Source organism: Manis javanica, chromosome 7 (assembly GCF_040802235.1).
Source record: "Manis javanica isolate MJ-LG chromosome 7, MJ_LKY, whole genome shotgun sequence".
Taxonomy (NCBI): Eukaryota; Metazoa; Chordata; class Mammalia; order Pholidota; family Manidae; genus Manis; species Manis javanica.
The window spans coordinates 105,759,535-105,779,580 of NC_133162.1; the positions used below are offsets into that span (position 1 = coordinate 105,759,535).

Genomic DNA, 20,046 nt, shown 5'->3' on the forward strand with positions numbered 1-20,046 from the left:
TCTTTAAAAATTGGCACTTTGAGTATAACTGGTGTTTTGTTAGAAAGGACATGTACCTTAGACTTGTATTATCAAGCAAGATAGCATTTCTGTATTACCTTAGGAATTTATTCCCCAATCACATAAAAAAACCAAGTTGAATGATCTATCAGGAGCATGAAATCATGTCCTAGGAAAATGATCTGAACAACCAACCACAAAAATTAAAAACTCATGGTTTTTTTTTCTTTTTTCTTGTGTAATGATGCTATATTTTTATTTTCAAATTATGTTGTCCACAGATAGTTGTCTCGGCTATTACTGGAGAAAATATTTGTAATAGCTAACACCTATTCAACATTTACTATTTGCCAGATACTTTTCTTATTAAAAAATCATTATAAAACCTTTGTAATGGAGGTACCAGTATATATATTTTTAATTTTTTAATTTTGATATCATTAATGTACAATTACTTGAACATTATGGTTACTAGACTCCCCCCATTATCAAGTCCCCCCACATACTCCATTACAGTCACTGACCAACAGTGTAGTAAGATGCTATAGAAGCATTACTTACCTTCTCTGTATATACTGCCTTTCCCGTGTCCCCCCCACCCCCACCTACATTATGTGTGCTAATCGTAATGCCCCATATTCCCCCTTATCCCTTCCTTCCCACTCACCCTCCCCAGTCCCTTTCCCCTTGGTTAACTGTTGGTCCATTCTTGGGTTCTGTCAATCTGCTGCTGTATTGTTCCTTCAAAAAACTCATTGTTTTTATGAGACGTTTTTTCATAAGGAAGCAAAAGTTATTAACAGATTTACTCTTTTGTTTAATTTTATTATTAATCTACAATTAAATGAAGAACATTGTGTTCACTACGCTCTCCCCTACCCAAAGTCCCCCCCACAAACCCCATTACAGTCACTGTCCATCAGCATAGTAAGATGTTGTAGAATCACTACTTGTCTTCTCTGTTGCAAAGCCTTCCCCTTTCCCCCACCCCCCACATTATACATGCTAATCATAATGCCCCCTTTCGTCTTACCCGCCCTTATCCCTCCCTATCCTCCCATTCTCCCCAGTCTCTTTCCCTTTGGTAACTGTTAGTCCATTCTTGGGTTCTGTGATTCTGCTGCTGTTTTGTTCCTTCAGTTTTTCTTTTGTTCTTATACTCCACAGATGAGTGAAATCATTTGGTATTTGTCTTTCTCCGCTTGGCTTACTTCACTGAGCATAATACCCTCTAGCTCCATCCACGTTGTTGCAAATGGTAGGATTTGTTTTCTTCTTATGGCTGAATAATATTCCATTGTGTATATGTACCACATCTTCTTTATCCATTCATCTACTGATGGACACTTAGGTTGCTTCCATTTTTTGGCTATTGTAAATAGTGCTGCGATAAACATAGGGGTGCATCTATCTTTTTCAAACTGGAGTACTGCATCGTAAGGGTAAATTCCTAGAAGTGGAATTCCTGGATCAAATTGTAAGTCTATTTTCAGCATTTTGAGGAACCTCCATACTGCTTTCCACAATGGTTGAACTAATTTACATTCCCACCAGCAGTGTAGGAGGGTTCCCCTTTCTCCACAACCTCACCAACATTTGTTGTTGTTAGTCTTTTCAATGCTGGTCATCCTTACTGGTGTGAGGTGATATCTCATTGTGGTTTTAATTTGCATTTCTCTGATAACTAGTGATATGGAGCATCTTTTCATGTGTCTGTTGGCCATCTGAATTTCTTCTTTGGAGAACTCTGTTCAGCTCCTCTGCCCACTTTTTAATTGGATTGTTCACTTTTTGTTTGTTGAGGTGCATGAGATCTTTATATATTTTGGATGTCAAGCCTTTATCGGATCTGTCATTTAAGAATATATTCTCCCATACTGTAGGGTACCTTTTCGTTCTATTGATCGTGTCCTCTGCTGTACAGAAGCTTTTCAGCTTGATATAGTCCCACCTGTTCATTTTTGCTTTCGTTTTCCTTGCCCGTGGAGATACATTCATGAAGAAGTCACTCATGTTTATGTCCAAGAGATTTTTGTCTATGTTTTTTTCTAAGAGTTTTATGGTTTCATGACTACATTCAGGTCTTTGATCCATTTTGAATTTACTTTTGTGTATGGGGTCAGATAGTGATCCAGTTTCATTCTCTTACATGTAGCTTGTCCAGTTTTGCCAGCACCATCTGTTGAAGAGACTGTCATTTCCCCATTGTATGTCCATGGTTCCTTTATCAAATATTAATTGACTATATATGTTTGGGTTAATCTCTGGAGTCTCTAATCTGTTCCACTGGTCTGTGGCTCTGTTCTTGTGCCAGTACCAAATTGTTGGCTGTGGGTTTATCGTATATGGCCGTTATTATGTTGAGGTACTTGCCCTCTATACCCATTTTGCTGAGAGTTTTTATCATGAATGGATGTTGAATTTTGTTGAATGCTTTTTCAGCATCTATGGAGATGATCATGTGGTTTCTGTCTTTCTTTTTGTTTATGTGGTAGATGATGTTGATGGATTTTCGAATGTTGTACCATCCTTGCATCCCTGGGATGAATCCCACTTGGTCGTGGTGTATGATCCTTTTGATGTATTTTTGAATTCGCTTTGCTAATATTTTATTGAGTATTTTTGCATCTACGTTCATCAGGGATATTGGTCTGCAATTTTCTTTTTTGGTGGGGTCTTTGCCTGGTTTTGGTATTAGGGTGATGTTGGCTTCATAGAATGAGTTTGGGAGTATTCCCTCTTGTATTTTTTGAAAACTTTAAGGAGAATGGGTATTATATGTTCTCTGTATGTCTGATAAAATTCCGAGGTAAATCCATCTGGCCCGGGGGTTTTGTTCTTGGGTAGTTTTTTGATTACCACTTCAATTTCTTTGCTGGTAATTGGTTTGTTTATATTTTGTGTTTCTTCCTTGGTCAGTTTTGGAAGGTTGTATTTTTCTAGGAAGTTGTCCATTTCTTCTAGGTTTTCCAGCTTCTTAGCATATAGGTTTTCATAGTAGTCTCTAATAATTCTTTGTATTTCTGTTGGGTTCGTCGTGATGTTTCCTTTCTCATTTCTGATTCTGTTGATGTGTGTAGATTCTTTTTCTCTTAATAAGTCTGGTTAGAGGCTAATCTATTTTGTTTATTTTCTCAAAGAACCAGCTCTTGGTTTCACTGATTTTTTCTATTGTTTTTTCTTCTCAATTTTGTTTATTTCTTCTCTGATCTTTATTATGTCCCTCCTTCTGCTGACTTTAGGCCTCATTTGTTCTTCTTTTTCCAATTTTGATAATTGTGACTTTAGACTATTCATTTTGGTTTGTTCTTCCTTCTTTAAGTATGCCTGGATTGCTATATACTTTCCTCTTAAGAGTGCTTTCGCTGCATCCCACAGAAGTTGGGGCTTTGTGTTGTTGTCACTTATTTCCATATGTTGCTAGATCTCCATTTTAATTTGGTGGTTGATCCACTGACTATTTAGAAGTGTGTTGTTAAGCCTCCATGTGTTTGTGAGCCTTTTTGCTTTCTTTGTGCAACTTATTTCTAGTTTTATACCTTTGTGGTCTGAAAAGTTGGTTGGTAGAATTTCAATGTTTTTGAATTTACTGAGGCTCTTTTTGTGGCCTAGTATGTGGTCTATTCTGGAGAATGCTCCATGTGCACTTGAGAAGAATGCATATCCTGTTGCTTTTGGGTGTAGAGTTCTATAGATGTCTATTAGGTCCATCTGTTCTAGTGTGTTGTTCAGTGCCTCTGTGTCCTTACTTATTTTCTGTCTGGTGGATCTGTCCTTTGGAGTGAATGGTGTGTTGAAGTCTCCTAGAGCAAATGCATTGCAGTCTGTTTCCTCCTTTAGTTCTGTTAGTATTTGTTTCACATATGCTGGTGCTCCTGTGTTGGGTGCATATATCTTTATAATGGTTATATCCTCTTGTTGGACTGAGCCCTTTATCATTATGTAATGTCCTTCTTTATCTCTTGTTACTTTCTTTGTTTTGAAGTCTATTTTGTCTGATACAAGTACTGCAACACCTGCTTTTTACTCCCTATCGTTTGCATGAAATATGTTTTTCCATCCCTTGATCTGTGCATGTCTTTGGGTTTGAGGTGAGGCTCTTGTAAGCAGCATATAGATGGGTCTTGTTTTTTATCCATTCCGTGACTCTATGTCTTTTGATTGGTGCATGCAGTCCATTTACATTTAGGGTGATTATCGATAGGTATGTACTTACTGCCATTTCAGGCTTTAGATTCGTGGTTACCAAAGGTTCCAGATTTCTTTCCTTACTATCTAACAGTCTAACTTAACTCACTTAGTATGCTGTTACAAACACAATCTAAAGGTTCTTTTCTATTCCTCCTCCTTTTTCTTCCTCCTTCATTCTTTATTTATTAGGTATTAAATCCTGTACTTTTTGTCCATCCCTTGATTGACTTTAGGAATAGTCAGTTTAATTTTGCATTTGCCTTGCAATCAGCTGCTCCACCCTCCCTACCGTGATTTTACTACCTCTGGTGGCAGCTATTCAACCCTAGGAACACTTCCATCTATAGCAGTCCCTCCAAAATAGACTGTGGAGATGGTTTGTGGGAGGTGAACTCTCTCAGCTTTTGCTTATCTGGAAATTGTTTAATCCCTCCTTCAAATTTAAATGATAATCTTGCCAGATAAAGTAATCTTGGTTCCAGGCCCTTCTGCTTCATGGCATTAAATACATCATGCCACTCCCTTCTGGCCTATAAGATTTCTCCTGAGAAGTCTGATGTTAGCCTGATGGGCATTCCTTTGTATGTGATCTTATTTCTGCCTCTGGCTGCTTTTAACAGTCTGTCCTTATCCTTGATCTTTCCCATTTTAATTACTATGTGTCTTGGTGTTGTCTTCCTTGGGTCCCTTGTGTTGGGGGATCTGTGGATCTCCATGGCGTAAGAGACTATCTCCTTCCCCAGATTGGGGAAGTTTTCGGCAACTACCTCCTCAAAGACACTTTCTATCCCTTTCTCTCTCTCTTCTTCTGGTATCACTATAACGCGAATATTGTTTCGCTTGGATTGGTCACACAGTTCTCTCAGTATTCTTTCATCTTTAGAGATCCTTTTTTCTCTCTGTGCCTCAGCTTCTTTGTTTTCCTCTTCTCTAGTTTCTATTTCATCTATTGTCTCCTCCACCGTATCCAACCTGCTTTTAATACCCTCCATTGTGTTCTTTAACGATTGGATCTCTGACCTGAATTCATTCCTGAGTTCTTGGATGTCTTTCCGTACCTCCATTAGGATGTTGATGATTTTCATTTTGAACTCCCTTTCAGGAGGAGTCATGAGGTCCATATCATTTAAATCTTTCTCAGGAGTTGTATTAACAATTTTACTCTGGACAAGGTTCCTTTGGCATTTCATGTTTGTATATGGCGCCCTCTAGTGTCCAGAAGCTCTATTTTGGAGCTGCTGAGCCCCTGAAGCAATGTCAGGGGTCACAGGGGAGTGGTACTGGTGCCTGGGGATAGGAAAGAGCTGTTCCCCGCCTCCTGGCTGCTGTGCCTGTCTCCACTGCCTGAGCCAGGTGGGCCGGTCACACAGGTATAAGTTTTTGTCCCAGAGCAGCCAGATATGGATCCCTGCTTTCCACAAGCAGCCGGTAACCCAGTCTCCAACCCAATAGTCATGCGAGTCTCATGAAAGCACCATGAAATGTAGGTTTGTGCTCCCAGAGCAGATCTCCGGAGCTAGGTATTCAGCAGTCCCAAGCCTTCCACTCCCTCCCTGCTCTGTTTGTCTTCCTCCCGCCGGTGAGCTGGGGTGGGGGAGGGGCTCAGGTCCTGCGGAGCCACAACTCTGGTACTACCCGGTTCGCTAAGGTCTGCTCTTTTCTCCAGGTGTGTGCAGTCTGATGCCGTCCTCTTTCCTGTTGCTCTCTCAGGATTAGTTGCGCCAATTAAATTTTCTAATTGCATCCAGTTTTAGGAAGAAGCCTCTGTCTCTCCTCTCACACAGCCATCTTTAATCCCATGGTTTCCAGACTCCAGATTTACTCTTAATTACTCAGGCTCAATACCTTAATATGATTAGTGCCACAAGTTAAATAATTATAACCTAAGTAGGACATGTTAAGCCTATTGTATAAAACCGGCTCTATTCACTTGTATATAAACCATTAAAGGCTTTGTAATTTGCAACAGCTCTATTTAACCTTTTCCCACATATGAGTAATTATATAAACTCCAGTTCTTTTTTAAGGGACTAAAAATAGGTGCAAGTTCTTTGCTTTAAAAAAAAATTTAAGTCACAACTAAATTGTTAACTTAAATTACATCTAGATCTTGATTGAGTTTTACTTCAAGATTATGAAATCCAGGGTAATTACCTAGTCTTCCCTTGTTTAAAAGAAAGGTCACCCTTACAGTATCCCATTCAGGTGAAAACCTTTAATTTATATATTATGAAGGCATTAGGGAACTAAGTTCTGTTTGGGAGACCACATGCAAGTAGCTCTTCCAGTTGGTATGTTTTAGTTGACATATGATATGGTCACATGCAGTTAGTCAAGTCCCAGGAGTTTCTAAGAAGATCCAAAATTGTATTTGTGGACTACTTTAAGGTGCCTACTTCTAAATACACCAACATGAATTGACTGTCCTCTTGTCAGTAGAATTCCCATTAGGGAATATTAAGGATGAGTGGAATTTTCAAAAGATTTTTAGACTAGACTCTTTACTTTAAGAATGTAACACTGAGATTATAAAAGTTTAAAAGTAAAATATTCTATATGAAACTGTCAGTTTCATATATTAGCTTTCAGAACCAATTTAATATATAAAAGGCAAAAGCCATAAAGGTTATTTGTTGAAGTTGACTTTTTCCCAGTACTTCTCAGTATATTAAATATTTTAGCATATGTGTCTACTTTCCAGGGGCTCTTCTGATAGAAGGCTCTGTGTAGATAAAGTTTTTCTCTAAGGACCAAGCTTATTTATGTCTCACTTCACAGGATATAGATTGACCTTAAAAGGCTAGATGACAAATACACCCCAAAAACATACACCCTTACAGACTATGAGATGAAACAGCAAACTTTATCACCAAAAATACATGTAGAAGAGGTCAAAGTGACAGTCTCTGGGCACAAGGACTGGGAGATAGGGAGAGGTGGAACTACTGTACTAGTAACACTAATACTACTGAGTTTATCAGCGAATTGATGTGTAATTCATGGCACTGAGGTACACAGGGACATGGGACAAGCAGCATGATTAATTTTTCCTAACTATGATGAAAACGCCAAGATACAAACAGTATAGTAAGAATAGGAGGGACTCTATCCTAAGGCTACCATTCCATTTTAAAAACCAGGGAGTGGATCACCACCATCCAAAAGACAAACAACAACAACAACAAATGCTGGTGAGGTTGTGGAGAAGGGGAACACCCCCCTACACTGCTGGTGGGAATGTAAATTAGTTCAACCATTGTGGAAAGCAGTATGGAGGTTCCTCAAAATACTCAAAATAGAAATATCATTTGACCCAGGAATTCCACTTCTAGGAATTTACCCTAACAATGTAGCAGCCCAGTTTGAAAAAGACAGATGCACCCCTATATTTATCGCAGCACTATTTACAATAGCCAAGAAATGGAAGCAATCTAAGTGTCCATCAGTAGATGAATGGATAAAGAAGATGTGGTACATATACACAATGGAATATTATTCAGCCATAAGAAGAAAACAAATCCTACCATTTGCAACAACATAGATGGAGCTAGAGGGTATTATGCTCAGTGAAATAAGCCAGGCGGAGAAAAAGAAGTACCAAATGATTTCACTCATCTGTGGAGTGTAAGAACAAAGAAAAAAACTGAAGGAACAAAACGGCAGCAGACTCACAGAACCCAAAAATGGACTAACAGTTACCAAAGGGAAAGGGACTGGGAAGATGGGTGGGAAGGGAGGGATAACGGGGTGTTGGGGGGGAGGAGGGGGAAGAAATGGGGCATTACGATTAGCATGTATAATGTGTGGGGGTGGGCACAGGGAGGGCTGTGCAACACAGAGAAGACAAGTAGTGAATCTACAGCATCTTACCACGCTGATCGACAGTGACTGTAATGGGGTCTGTTGGGGGGACTTGGTGAACAGGGAAGTCTAGTGAATATAATGTTCCTCATATAATTGTAGATTAATGATACACACAAAAAAAACCTACGAAAAAAAATTCCAGGGAGTTAGGAGATACGATTCCTAATATTTAATGGTAAGTAGCTAACAACTGACCCTATCTTAAGATAGTGCAAGGAGTCCTAAATAGTATGTTTCCAGTGCTTGAAGGTAACTGTTATGTTGGAGAGAACAGGAGTAAGAAATTCTTTGTGTTAAGTTTATCTTACAGGGTCTCTAGAGGACTGACTATGCATGATGATATAATGTCTCTCACCAGAGACAGACATCATGAGACCACATGTCAAGCCCAGGTTTCCCTCCTACCTTTGTCCTATTCTTGAAATACTTAAAAGACACAAATCCTAAGCTTTAAGTGTGCCTTCTCTGAGGTTGCCTGTACTCCCCTTTCTTCAAGTGTGTACTTCGCCTTAAATAAAGCCTTCTTGCTGCTCAATTTACTGCAATTTTGTCTCTGTGCTCTTCCAGTGGTTGTCTTTATTATTTTGCTACTTCATTCAACTTTCTAGACTTAAGCACAAGTCTTCTCTCTTATACTTCAGACCAGTAGGGAAGTAGAAGTTGTCAGAACATAAACTCACTCCAATCAGTGCTCCATGCCTCCCCCAAATCCTGGGGTGGTAGGGCCTTAGTTCCCAAACTGTACAGCTTCAAGCAGACATTGGGTGCTAGGTGACCCTGGTTTTAGGAGTTGGCAGGGGATCTGCCCTATGCCGAGCAGGAGTTCAATGAGCTTCCCTTTCCTCCCTCTGCTCTTCCTTGCTCTCTACAGCCTGTATGGTTGCTGCCATTTCACTACTACTCTCACTTTAATGAATTCCTTCCTTACCCACACACATCTGACTTCTTTCTCAGTGTCAGGAACCCTCCCCCATCCAGGTTTAGGTTTCACCTAGTGCACAGGGAGAGAACTCCCCACATGCAGCTGCCTGACAATAGCACTGAAGTTTTTAAACCAGAGTGTAGATATTGCTGTGATACAATTAAACTAAATTAGGTAAATGAATCTCTATACCAAAACCAGTTGCTAAACATACAGTCTATGTAAAATACTGTGCTGGAGAAGTCAGGGAAAGCCCAAACATAAATTAGGATGTTAAATTACATCACTTCTTAGTTTCCTTTTAGTTGTGATATAATTATATATATCTACATTAACTCATCTTTGAAAGCATACATCTAAAGAGCAGAGATAAAAACAGACAGAAAAAAAATTTACTCTAAATTGTTATTTATTTTAGGAAACATTTATGGCTATGAAGTACTCCATTACTTAAAATGTAAAGATCGTCCATTTTTCCAAGTCTTCTTTGATCATTATGGAAATAACTTTGACAGAAACATATTAATACAACTAGCCACATCAACTATTATCACCTTACAGCTACAGCATGCACAGCCACTACACTATCTCTATATCCTGCCTCTTGCAAGTTGAACAAAACAAAATGCTTCTACAGAACTCTGAGCCAGACAGCAAGACTTGTGGTTGGGGGAAGCTATTTTTCTTTTTTTTTTTTTTTTAAATCTTTATGGTATCAAGTGTCAAAGTTAAAAGTTTTACCAGGTTATTTACTCCCTTCAGGAAGGAATCATTTGCAAAACTACATTCTTTTGTTTTAAACACTTACAGTTCAGTTAGAAAACTTGTTGCTTAATATGCAAATCTCAAACTGGGGGAGAAAGGGTGGAAATGAAGCTCAACAAACACAACAAAATATAGTTGCTTTGCTGTATTGAGGATGCCAGGCTTTTTGTTACTCTACTTGAAAGTAAATGTGACTTGTCTGTAGAGTGCTGCTTCAGCAGTTCCAAATGAATTGCAAGCCTGTGCTCCATATTTTCTCTTTTGTAAGTTTAATGTATTCAGCAACACTGAACTGACAATTTAAATAACTACATTTTTAAACAAATGAAGCATTGATGTTAATGTCTGAAAATGGTCCAAACCCCTGGGAGTCTTGGTTCCCACCATTGTTTATTCTGACAACAGGATATAATTGCTTACTTACTTGGCAGCAAATTTAACCATCTGCTTGCTTGCATGGTCTCCCACCGCCACAAGAGCCTGGACACAAAACTGCTGCTGACGCAGGACTAAGAAACACTGCTTCCCTGAATAAGACAGAAAGAACACAAGTGTGTTAAGGACACACTACTTAAGTTTTGACCAAGATGGAAATGCTTCTCTACTTTAAAACTGGGCCAAATTTTACTATGCTCATCAGGCACGTACATACATGTGTATCTGCTTCCATAGCCAAATACTCATACTCAACTGACAAGCTTTCAAGAAATCCAAGTTCCTACTGAGTCACAAACAATGCTTCTAACATACTTATTATGAAAACATAGGCGAATCACTAATTTCAAAAAAAATACTGTGAATTGAGATTACTATTTTGTCATTGTGATTAAACAAATTTCAAGTAACTTCAGATCAGTTTCAATGTTCACTCAACAGCTATGAGATTAACTTTCAACGCTGATTCAACAGCTAGTATATTCTATAGGCAAAGGCACTGTGCTAACCACCACTGGAGCTTCAGAGAGGGCAATCATAAAAGTATCAATAAAGTGCTTATTAAGAAGGACACAAGCATTCTACAGGGGTGGTCCATTTTACTTCCTACCAAAATATATTTTAAACAGCATTTAGAAAGATAGGCCATTTCTTTCATGTTCTATTTTCCTCATTTTTCCTTTATCATTTTCCTAATTCTTTATCCTTTATAATAGTGGCACATCTTTCTTTACTCCAGTAACTTATTTTGTCTATAAAAGATCATTCTCTTTATGCCCTAATTCTTTATCCTTTATAATAGTGGCACATCTTTCTTTACTCCAGTAACTTATTTTGTCTATAAAAGATCATTGTCTTCATGCCCTAGACAAGTTTTATTATTATTCTGGGCCTCTTAATTCCCCCTCCTTTCATAAGAAACTGTCATACCTTATTCTAATCTTTTGAAAAATATTACTTGTAATAGATTCAGTCATTATATATCCTTGAGACATTCCTCCAAAGCAGATCCTTTTTAATTCTCTGATAGTTGTGGGAAACTACTTCCTCATAAAACTAGTTAAACCTTTTCAAGACCACTTTTCTTAGTTCTGCAAAACATCAAAAACAAAATTAGACAGGAACCATGAGTTAAAATAAAAAAAAGGCTGCAAACTGCCAATACAGACATAATGTATGGACATCCAAGTCATATATGACTGACTTATTTGTACCACTAAATTAGACCCTCATTTTCCCTTTCCTTTGGAGTATTACCCACTCACAAAGTAAAATCTTAAAAAAGAAAGTTACATGTCCTAAAAAAATTCAAAAGGATTTTAACAGACTGAATGGATAAAGATGGTTACCACAGAGCAATCTGCAGATGGATCCAAATGACATCCCAGGAACTACTGAAACTACTGCCAGATATTAACCCATTTACAAGAGGTTACTGTGTATAGGAGGTAATGGGCATTTATATAAAATAATAAAGAGGGGGGCGGAGCCAGGATGGCGGCGTGAGTAGAGCAGTGGAAATCTCCTCCCCAAAACACATAGAGCTATGAAAATATAACAAAGAAAAATCTTCCTAAAATAGAGACCACAGGACACAGGACAACATCCAGACCACATCCACACCTGCAAGAACCCAACGCCTTGCGAAGGGGGTAAGATACAAGCCCCGGCCCGGCGGGACCCGAGCGCCCCTCCCCCCGGCTCCCGGCGGGTGGAAAGAAACCAGAGCGGTTTTTTTTTTTTGGCGAGTGCTTTTTGGAAGCCTTAAAGGGACGGGCCCCCATTGCTAGAGAGGCAGGGTGGTGGGACCGGTGAGCAGGTACCTGGGACCAGTGCCTGAGGACAAAGAATATCCCGCGTTTCTCCCTGCGGGACCGGTGGACGGGTGCCCGAGACCGGCGCCTGAGGACGGAGGAAATCACGCCTTTTTCCCCTTTTTTTTTCTCTTTTTGGCGAGCGCTTTTTGGAAGCCTTAAAGGGACAGGGACCCCGGTGCTAGGGAGGCAGGGTGGCGGGACTGGTGAGTGGGTGCCTGGGACCGGCGCCTGAGGACAAAGAATATCCCACGTTTTTCCCTGCGGGACCGGTGGACGGGTGCCTGAGACCGGCACTTGAGGACAGAGGAAATCGCGCGTTTTTTCCCCCCTTTTTTTTCTCTTTTCTGCGAGTGCTTTTTGGAAGCCTAAAAGGGACAGGGACCCCGGTGCTAGGGAGGCAGGGCGGCGGGACTGGTGAGCGGGTGCCTGGGACCGGCACCTGAGGACAAAGAATATCCCGCGTTTTTCCCTGTGGGACCGGTAGGTGGGTGCCTGAGACCGGCACCTGAGGACGGAGGAAATCGCGCGTTTTTCTCCTTTTTTTCTCTCTTTTTGGCGAGTGCTTTTTGGAAGCCTTAAAGGGACAGGGACCCCGGTGCTAGGGAGGCAGGGCGGCGGGACTGGTGAGCAGGTGCCTGAGACCAGCGCCTGAGGACAAAGAATATCAAGCGTTCCTTCCCTGCAGGACCGGTGGGTGGGTGCTTCTTGGAAGCCTTGAAAGGACAGGGACCCTGGTGCTAGGGAGACAGGGCAGCAGGACCAGTGAGCGGGTGCCTGGGACAGGCACCTGAGGACAAAAAAGAAAAAATCGCGTTTTTTCCTTTTTTTTTTCTTTCTGTTCCCTCTCTCATTGTTGCTGTTGTTGTTTTGGTTTGGAGAGTGCTTTTTGGAAGTCTTAAAGGGGCAGGACAGGTCACTTAGACCCGAGGCAGGGAATCTGGGGATCTCTGGGCACTCTAACCCCCTGGGCAGCAGGGAGCACAGAGGCCCCTTACGGAGATAAATAGCCTCCCGGCCGCTCCCCCTCCAACGGGGCTCCACCATTTTGGAGGAACAGCCCCAGCCAGGCCAAGCCCACAGCAACAGCGGAGATAAACCCCAAAGCAACTGGGCAGGAAGCAGAAGCCCTGTCTGCGCACAGCTGCCCAGCATAAGCCACTAGAGGTCGCTATTCTCCCAGGAAAAGCCTACAAACCAACAAGAGGGGAAGCTCTTCCAGCGGTCACTTGTACCAGCTCTGCAAACTATCTCTATCACCATGAAAAGGCAAAACTACAGGCAGACAAAGATCACAGAGACAACACCTGAGAAGGAGACAGACCTAACTAGTCCTCCTGAAAAAGAATTCAAAATAAAAATCATGAACATGCTGACAGAGATGCAGAGAAAAATGCAAGAGCAATGGGATGAGATGCAGAGAAAAATGCAAGAGCAGTGGGATGAGATGCAGAGAAAAATGCAAGAGCAGTGGGATGAGATGCAGAGAAAAATGCAAGAGCAGTGGGATGAAGTCCGGAAGGAGATCACAGATGTCAGGAAAGAGATCACAGAAGTGAAACAATCCCTGGAAGGATTTATAAGCAGAATGGATAAGATGCAAGAGGCCATTGAAGGAATAGAAGCCAGAGAACAGGAACGTATAGAAGCTGACACAGAGAGAGATAAAAGGATCTTCAGGAATGAAACAACACTAAGAGAAATATGTGACCAATACAAAAGGAATAACATTCGTATTATAGGGATACCAGAAGAGGAAGAAAGAGGAAAAGGGATAGAAAGTGTCTTTGAAGAAATAATTGCTGAAAACTTCCCCAAACTGGGGGAGGAAATAATCGAACAGACCATGGAATTACACAGAACCCCCAACAGAAAGGATCCAAGGAGGACAACACCAAGACACATAGTAATTAAAATGGCAAGGATCAAGGACAAGGAAAGAGTTTTAAAGGCAGCTAGAGAGAAAAAGGTCACCTATAAAGGAAAACCAATCAGGCTAACATCAGACTTCTCAACAGAAACCCTACAGGCCAGAAGAGAATGGCATGATATACTTAATGCAATGGAACAGAAGGGCCTTGAACCAAGGATACTGTATCCAGCACGACTATCATTTAAATATGATGGCAGGATTAAACAATTCCCAGACAAGCAAAAGCTGAGGGAATTTGCTTCCCACAAACCACCTCTACAGGGCATCCTACAGAGACTGCTCTGGATGGGAGCACCCCTAAAAAGAGCATAGAACAAAACGCACAACATATAAAGAATGGAGGAGGAGGAATAAGAAGGGAGAGAAGAAAAGAATCTCCAGTGTATATAACAGCTCAATAAGTGAGCTAAGTTAGGCAGTAAGATACTAAAGAAGCTAACCTTGAACCTTTGGTAACCACGAATCTAAAGCCTGCAATGGCATAAGTACATATCTCTCAATAGTCACCCTAAATGTAAATGGACTTTATGCACCAATCAAAAGACACAGAGTAATAGAATGGATAAAAAAGCAAGACCCATCTATATGCTGCTTACAAGAAACTCACCTTAAACGCAAAGATAAGCATAGACTAAAAGTCAAGGGATGGAAAAACATATTTCAGGCAAACAACAGTGAGAAGAAAGCAGGGGTTGCAGTACTAATATCAGACAAAATAGACTTCAAAACAAAGAAAGTAACAAGAGATAAAGAAGGCCACTACATAATGATAAAGGGCTCAGTCCAACAAGAGGATATAACCATTCTAAATATATATGCACCCAATACAGGAGCACCAGCATATGTGAAGCAAATACTAACAGAACTAAAGAGGGAAATAGACTGCAATGCATTCATTGTAGGAGACTTCAACACACCACTCACCCCAAAGGATAGATCCACCGGGCAGAAAATAAGTAAAGACACACAGGCACTGAACAACACACTAGAACAGATGGACCTAATAGACATCTATAGAACTCTACATCCAAAAGCAACAGGATATACATTCTTCTCAAGTGCACATGGAACATTCTCCAGAATAGACCACATACAAGCTCACAAAAAGAGCCTCAGTAAATTCCAAAATATTGAAATTCTACCAACCAATTTTTCAGACCTCAAAGGTATTAAAGTAGAAATAAATTCTACAAAGAAAACAAAAAGGCTCACAAACACATGGAGACTTAACAACATGCTACTAAATAATCAATGGATCAATGAACAAATCAAAATAGAGATCAAGGAATATATAGAAACAAATGACGACAACAACACTAAGCCCCAACTTCTGTGGGATGCAGCGAAAGCAGTCTTAAGAGGAAAGTATATAGCAATCCAGGCACACTTGAAGAAGGAAGAACAATCCCAAATGAAGTCTAACATCACAATTATTAAAACTGGAAAAAGAAGAACAAAGGAGGCCTAAAGTCAGCAGAAGGAGGGACATAATAAAGATCAGAGAAGAAATAAACAAAATTGAGAAGAATAAAACAATAGCAAAAATCAACAAAACCAAGAGCTGGTTCTTTGAGAAAATAAACAAAATAGATAAGCCTCTAGCCCAACTTATTAAGAGAAAAAGAGAGTCAACACAAATCAACATAATCAGAAATGAGAATGGAAAAATCACGACAGACTCCACAGAAATACAAAGAATTATTAAAGACTACTATGAAAACCTATATGCCAACAAGCTGGAAAACCTAGAAGAAATGGACAACTTCCTAGAAAAATACAACCTCCCAAGACTGACCAAGGAAGAAACACAAAAGTTAAACAAACCAATTACAAGCAAAGAAATTGAAACAGTAATCAAAAAACTACCCAAGAACAAAACCCCGGGGCCGGATGGATTTACCTCGGAATTTTATCAGACACACAGAGAAGACATAATACCCATTCTCCTTAAAGTGTTCCACAAAATAGAAGCAGAGGGAATACTCCCAAACTCATTCTATGAGGCCAACATCACCCTAATACCAAAACCAGGCAAAGACCCCACCAAAAAAGAAAATTACAGACCAATATCCCTCATGAATGTAGATGCTAAAATACTCAATAAAATATTAACAAACAGAATTCAACAGTATATCAAAAGGATCATACACCATGACCAAGTGGGGTTCATCCCAGGGATGCAAGGATGGTACAACATTCGAAAATCCATCAACATCATCCACCACATCAACAAAAAAGAAAGACAAAAACCACATGATCATCTCCATAGATGCTGAAAAAGCATTTGACAAAATTCAACATCCATTCATGATAAAAACTCTCAGCAAAATGGGAATAGAAGGCAAGTACCTCAACATAATAAAGGCCATATATGATAACCCACAGCCAGCATTATACTGAACAGCGAGAAGCTGAAAGCATTTCCACTGAGATCGGGAACCAGACAGGGATGCCCACTCTCCCCACTGTTATTTAACATAGTACTGGAGGTCCTAGCCACGGCAATCAGACAAAACAAAGAAATACAAGGAATCCAGATTGGTAAAGAAGAAGTTAAACTGTCACTATTTGCAGATGATATGATACTGTACATAAAAAACCCTAAAGACTCCACTCCAAAACTACTAGAACTGATATCGGAATACAGCAAAGTTGCAGGATACAAAATTAACACACAGAAATCTGTAGCTTTCCTATACACTAACAACGAATCAATAGAAAGAGAAATCAGGAAAACAATTCCATTCACCATTGCATCAAAAAGAATAAAATACCTAGGAATAAACCTAACCAAAGAAGTGAAAGACTTATACTCTGAAAACTACAAGTCACTCTTAAGAGAAATTAAAGGGGACACTAATAAATGGAAACTCATCCCATGCTCATGGCTAGGAAGAATTAATATCGTCAAAATGGCCATCCTGCCCAAAGCAATATACAGATTTGATGCAATCCCTCTCAAATTACCAGCAACATTCTTCAATGAATTGGAACAAATAATTCAAAAATTCATATGGAAACACCAAAGACCCCGAATAGCCAAAGCAATCCTGAAAAAGAAGAATAAAGTAGGGGGGATCTCACTCCCCAACTGCAAGCTCTACTACAAAGCCATAGTAATCAAGAGAATTTGGTACTGGCACAAGAACAGAGCCACAGACCAGTGGAACAGATTAGAGACCCCAGAAATTAACCCAAACATATATGGTCAATTAATATTTGATAAAGGAGCCATGGACATACAATGGCAAAATGACAGTCTCTTCAACAGATGGTGCTGGCAAAACTGGACAGCTACATGTAGGAGAATGAAACTGGACCATTGTCTAACCCCATATACAAAGGTAAACTCAAAATGGATCAAAGACCTGAATGTAAGTCATGAAACCATTAAACTCTTGGAAAAAAACATAGGCAAAAACCTCTTAGACATAAAGATGAGTGATCTCTTCTTGAACATAATATCTCCCCGGGCAAGGAAAACAACAGCAAAAATGAGCAAGTGGGACTACATTAAGCTGAAAAGCTTCTGTACAGCGAAAGACACCATCAATAGAACAAAAAGGAACCCTACAGTATGGGAGAATATATTTGAAAATGACAGATCCGATAAAGGCTTGACGTCCAGAATATATAAACAGCTCACACACCTCAACAAACAAAAAACAAATAACCCAATTAAAAAATGGGCAGAGGAACTGAACACAGTTCTCTAAAAAAGAAATACAGATGGCCAACAGACACACGAAAAGATGCTCCACATCGCTAATTATCAGAGAAATGCAAATTAAAACTACAATGAGGTATCACCTCACACCAGTAAGGATAGCTGCCATCCAAAAGACAAACAACAACAAATGTTGGCGAGGCTGTGGAGAAAGGGGAACCCTCCTACACTGCTGGTGGGAATGTAAATTAGTTCAACCATTGTGGAAAGCAGTATGGAGGTTCATCAAAATGCTCAAAACAGACCTACCATTTGACCCAGGAATTCCACTCCTAGGAATTTACCCTAAGAACGCAGCAATCAAGTTTGAGAAAGACCTATGTTTATCGCAGCACTATTTACAATAGCCAAGAATTGGAAGCAACCTAAATGTCCATCGGTAGATGAATGGATAAAGAAGATGTGGTACATATACACAATGGAATACTACTCAGCCATAAGAAGAGGACAAATCCTACCATTTGCAGCAACATGGATGGAGCTGGAGGGTATTATGCTCAGTGAAATAAGCCAAGAGGAGAAAGAGAAATACCAAATGATTTCACTCATCTGAGGAGTATAGGAACAAAGGAAAAACTGAAGGAACAAAACAGCAGCAGAATTACAGAACCCAAAAATGGACTAAGAGGTACCAAAGGGAAAGGAACTGGAGAGGATGGGTGGGCAGGGAGGGATAAGGGGGGGGAAGAAGAAGGGGGGTATTAAGATTAGCATGCATGGGGGGGAGGGAGAAAGGGGAGGGTGGGCTGCACAACACAGAGAGGACAAGTAGTGACTCTACAACATTTTGCTAAGCTGATGGACAGTGACCGTAATGTGGTTGTTAGGGGGGACCTGATATAGGGGAGAGCATAGTAAACATAGTATTCTTCATGTAAGTATAGATTAAAAATTAAAAAAAAAAAAAAAAAAAGAAAGAAAGAAAAGGGGGATTACTCCTTAACAGGATAAAACTATTGGTAAATCAAATATCAACGCATGCTTTAAATATCCTTAATGTTGATCACTTAAAGGGTGTCAGATGATCAGCTACGGAGGTACTCTTTTCTGATAATATTTCTTTCTCTTAATTAAAAAAAAAAAAAAAAAAGCAGTTACTGTGTGCTGACCTCCAATGAGTTCTGCACAGTGGTATAGAGGGCATGTCAAAGTGTGGGCAAAGGGTCTGTTTGTTTCTATGCAGGAGATCAAGGCCTAGCTTGGATACCCAGAAAATGAACTAAGATACGATATGAGGAGGAGCTTCCGGCATCAGCACTCTCTGGAGGACTTGTGCCGGGGGATGATCATCAAAAAGCCTCCACAGGGATCCGGACAATGCTGCGGTTGTGGCTGCATCCAGCCCACCGTCTCCTGGACTTGCCAGAAGAAGGAGGAGGGAGATGTCTAGGCTGGCATGTGCATACAGTGAGACAATGAATTTGACCGGATCTGTACTGTTGGAACTCAACCAGGAGTTGGGAGGGGTGCAAGTTGTAGCACTCCAAAATCTCATGACTATAGACTATCTATCGTTAAAAGAACATATGGGATGTGAACAGATCCCAGAAATGGGCTGCTTTAATTTGTCTGATGGTTCAAATACAGTTGGACAATATCCATCATATCATAGATAAATTTTCACAAATGCCTAGGGTGCCTAAATGGTTTTCTTGGCTTCACTGGAGATGGATGGTATTTATAGATTTGCTTTGTTTATGTCACCGTATTCCTATTATGCTAATATGTGTGTGCAAATTAGTTAGTAGTCTAAAACCTATACATACTTAAGGTACTATAGAAGAAGATATGTCAAAGAAATAATCAATCCTCCCATGTTTCCTTCATATGCTACATCTATAGCTTTTCTTCTTCCTTCCTAATTACAACCCTTAAATAGAATTCGTGCCTCATATCGAATTTACCGAGTATCATAATTCCTCCAGGTGGTAAAGATACCTCGAGACAAGTGCTGGGCATAGAAGCCACAGGGCATAAATCTGCAAAGAAGTAAAAAGCTAACCTTTGCAAACAATATGGCTTCTCTCTCACTTACCAACTTTACATTTCCCTGTATGGCCCCAGAAGATGACTGGTTAGCCAGAGACGGGTAAGATTCCTCAAGGGAGGAACAACCTAAGACAGGCACAGTCGCAGGGGGGCCATCAGGTGAGAATTTGGGGATCAACAGAGGTGAGGCTCAGAACCTCACCCCCCCTGCTTTGAGAGAAATCTTCTGCATCCGTGGATGTCTTGCTGCCCTTGTCTAGCCTGGATTAATACTTAGTCCATAGGCACACACCTGATCATCTGATCATCTACATTTGCCTTCTTACAGTACTAAACTATGTTTTCTACCTTTATCTTGCATCTACCTACCACTTCAGCATTTTATTAAAAATAAAAATAATAATAG

General features: G+C 40.1%; 1 protein-coding gene across 3 annotated transcripts in view; it reads right to left on the reverse strand.

Moving 5' to 3' along the window:
• Window positions 1-20,046, reverse strand: part of DARS1 (aspartyl-tRNA synthetase 1) — a 96,478-nt gene that overhangs the window by 52,657 nt on the left and 23,775 nt on the right. For all 3 annotated transcript variants that reach the window (XM_073241383.1, XM_037020766.2, XM_037020765.2), the window contains one exon: window positions 10,167-10,269. In XM_073241383.1, the coding sequence (XP_073097484.1) occupies window positions 10,167-10,269 (103 nt within the window). The remainder of the gene's footprint in view (window positions 1-10,166; window positions 10,270-20,046) is intronic.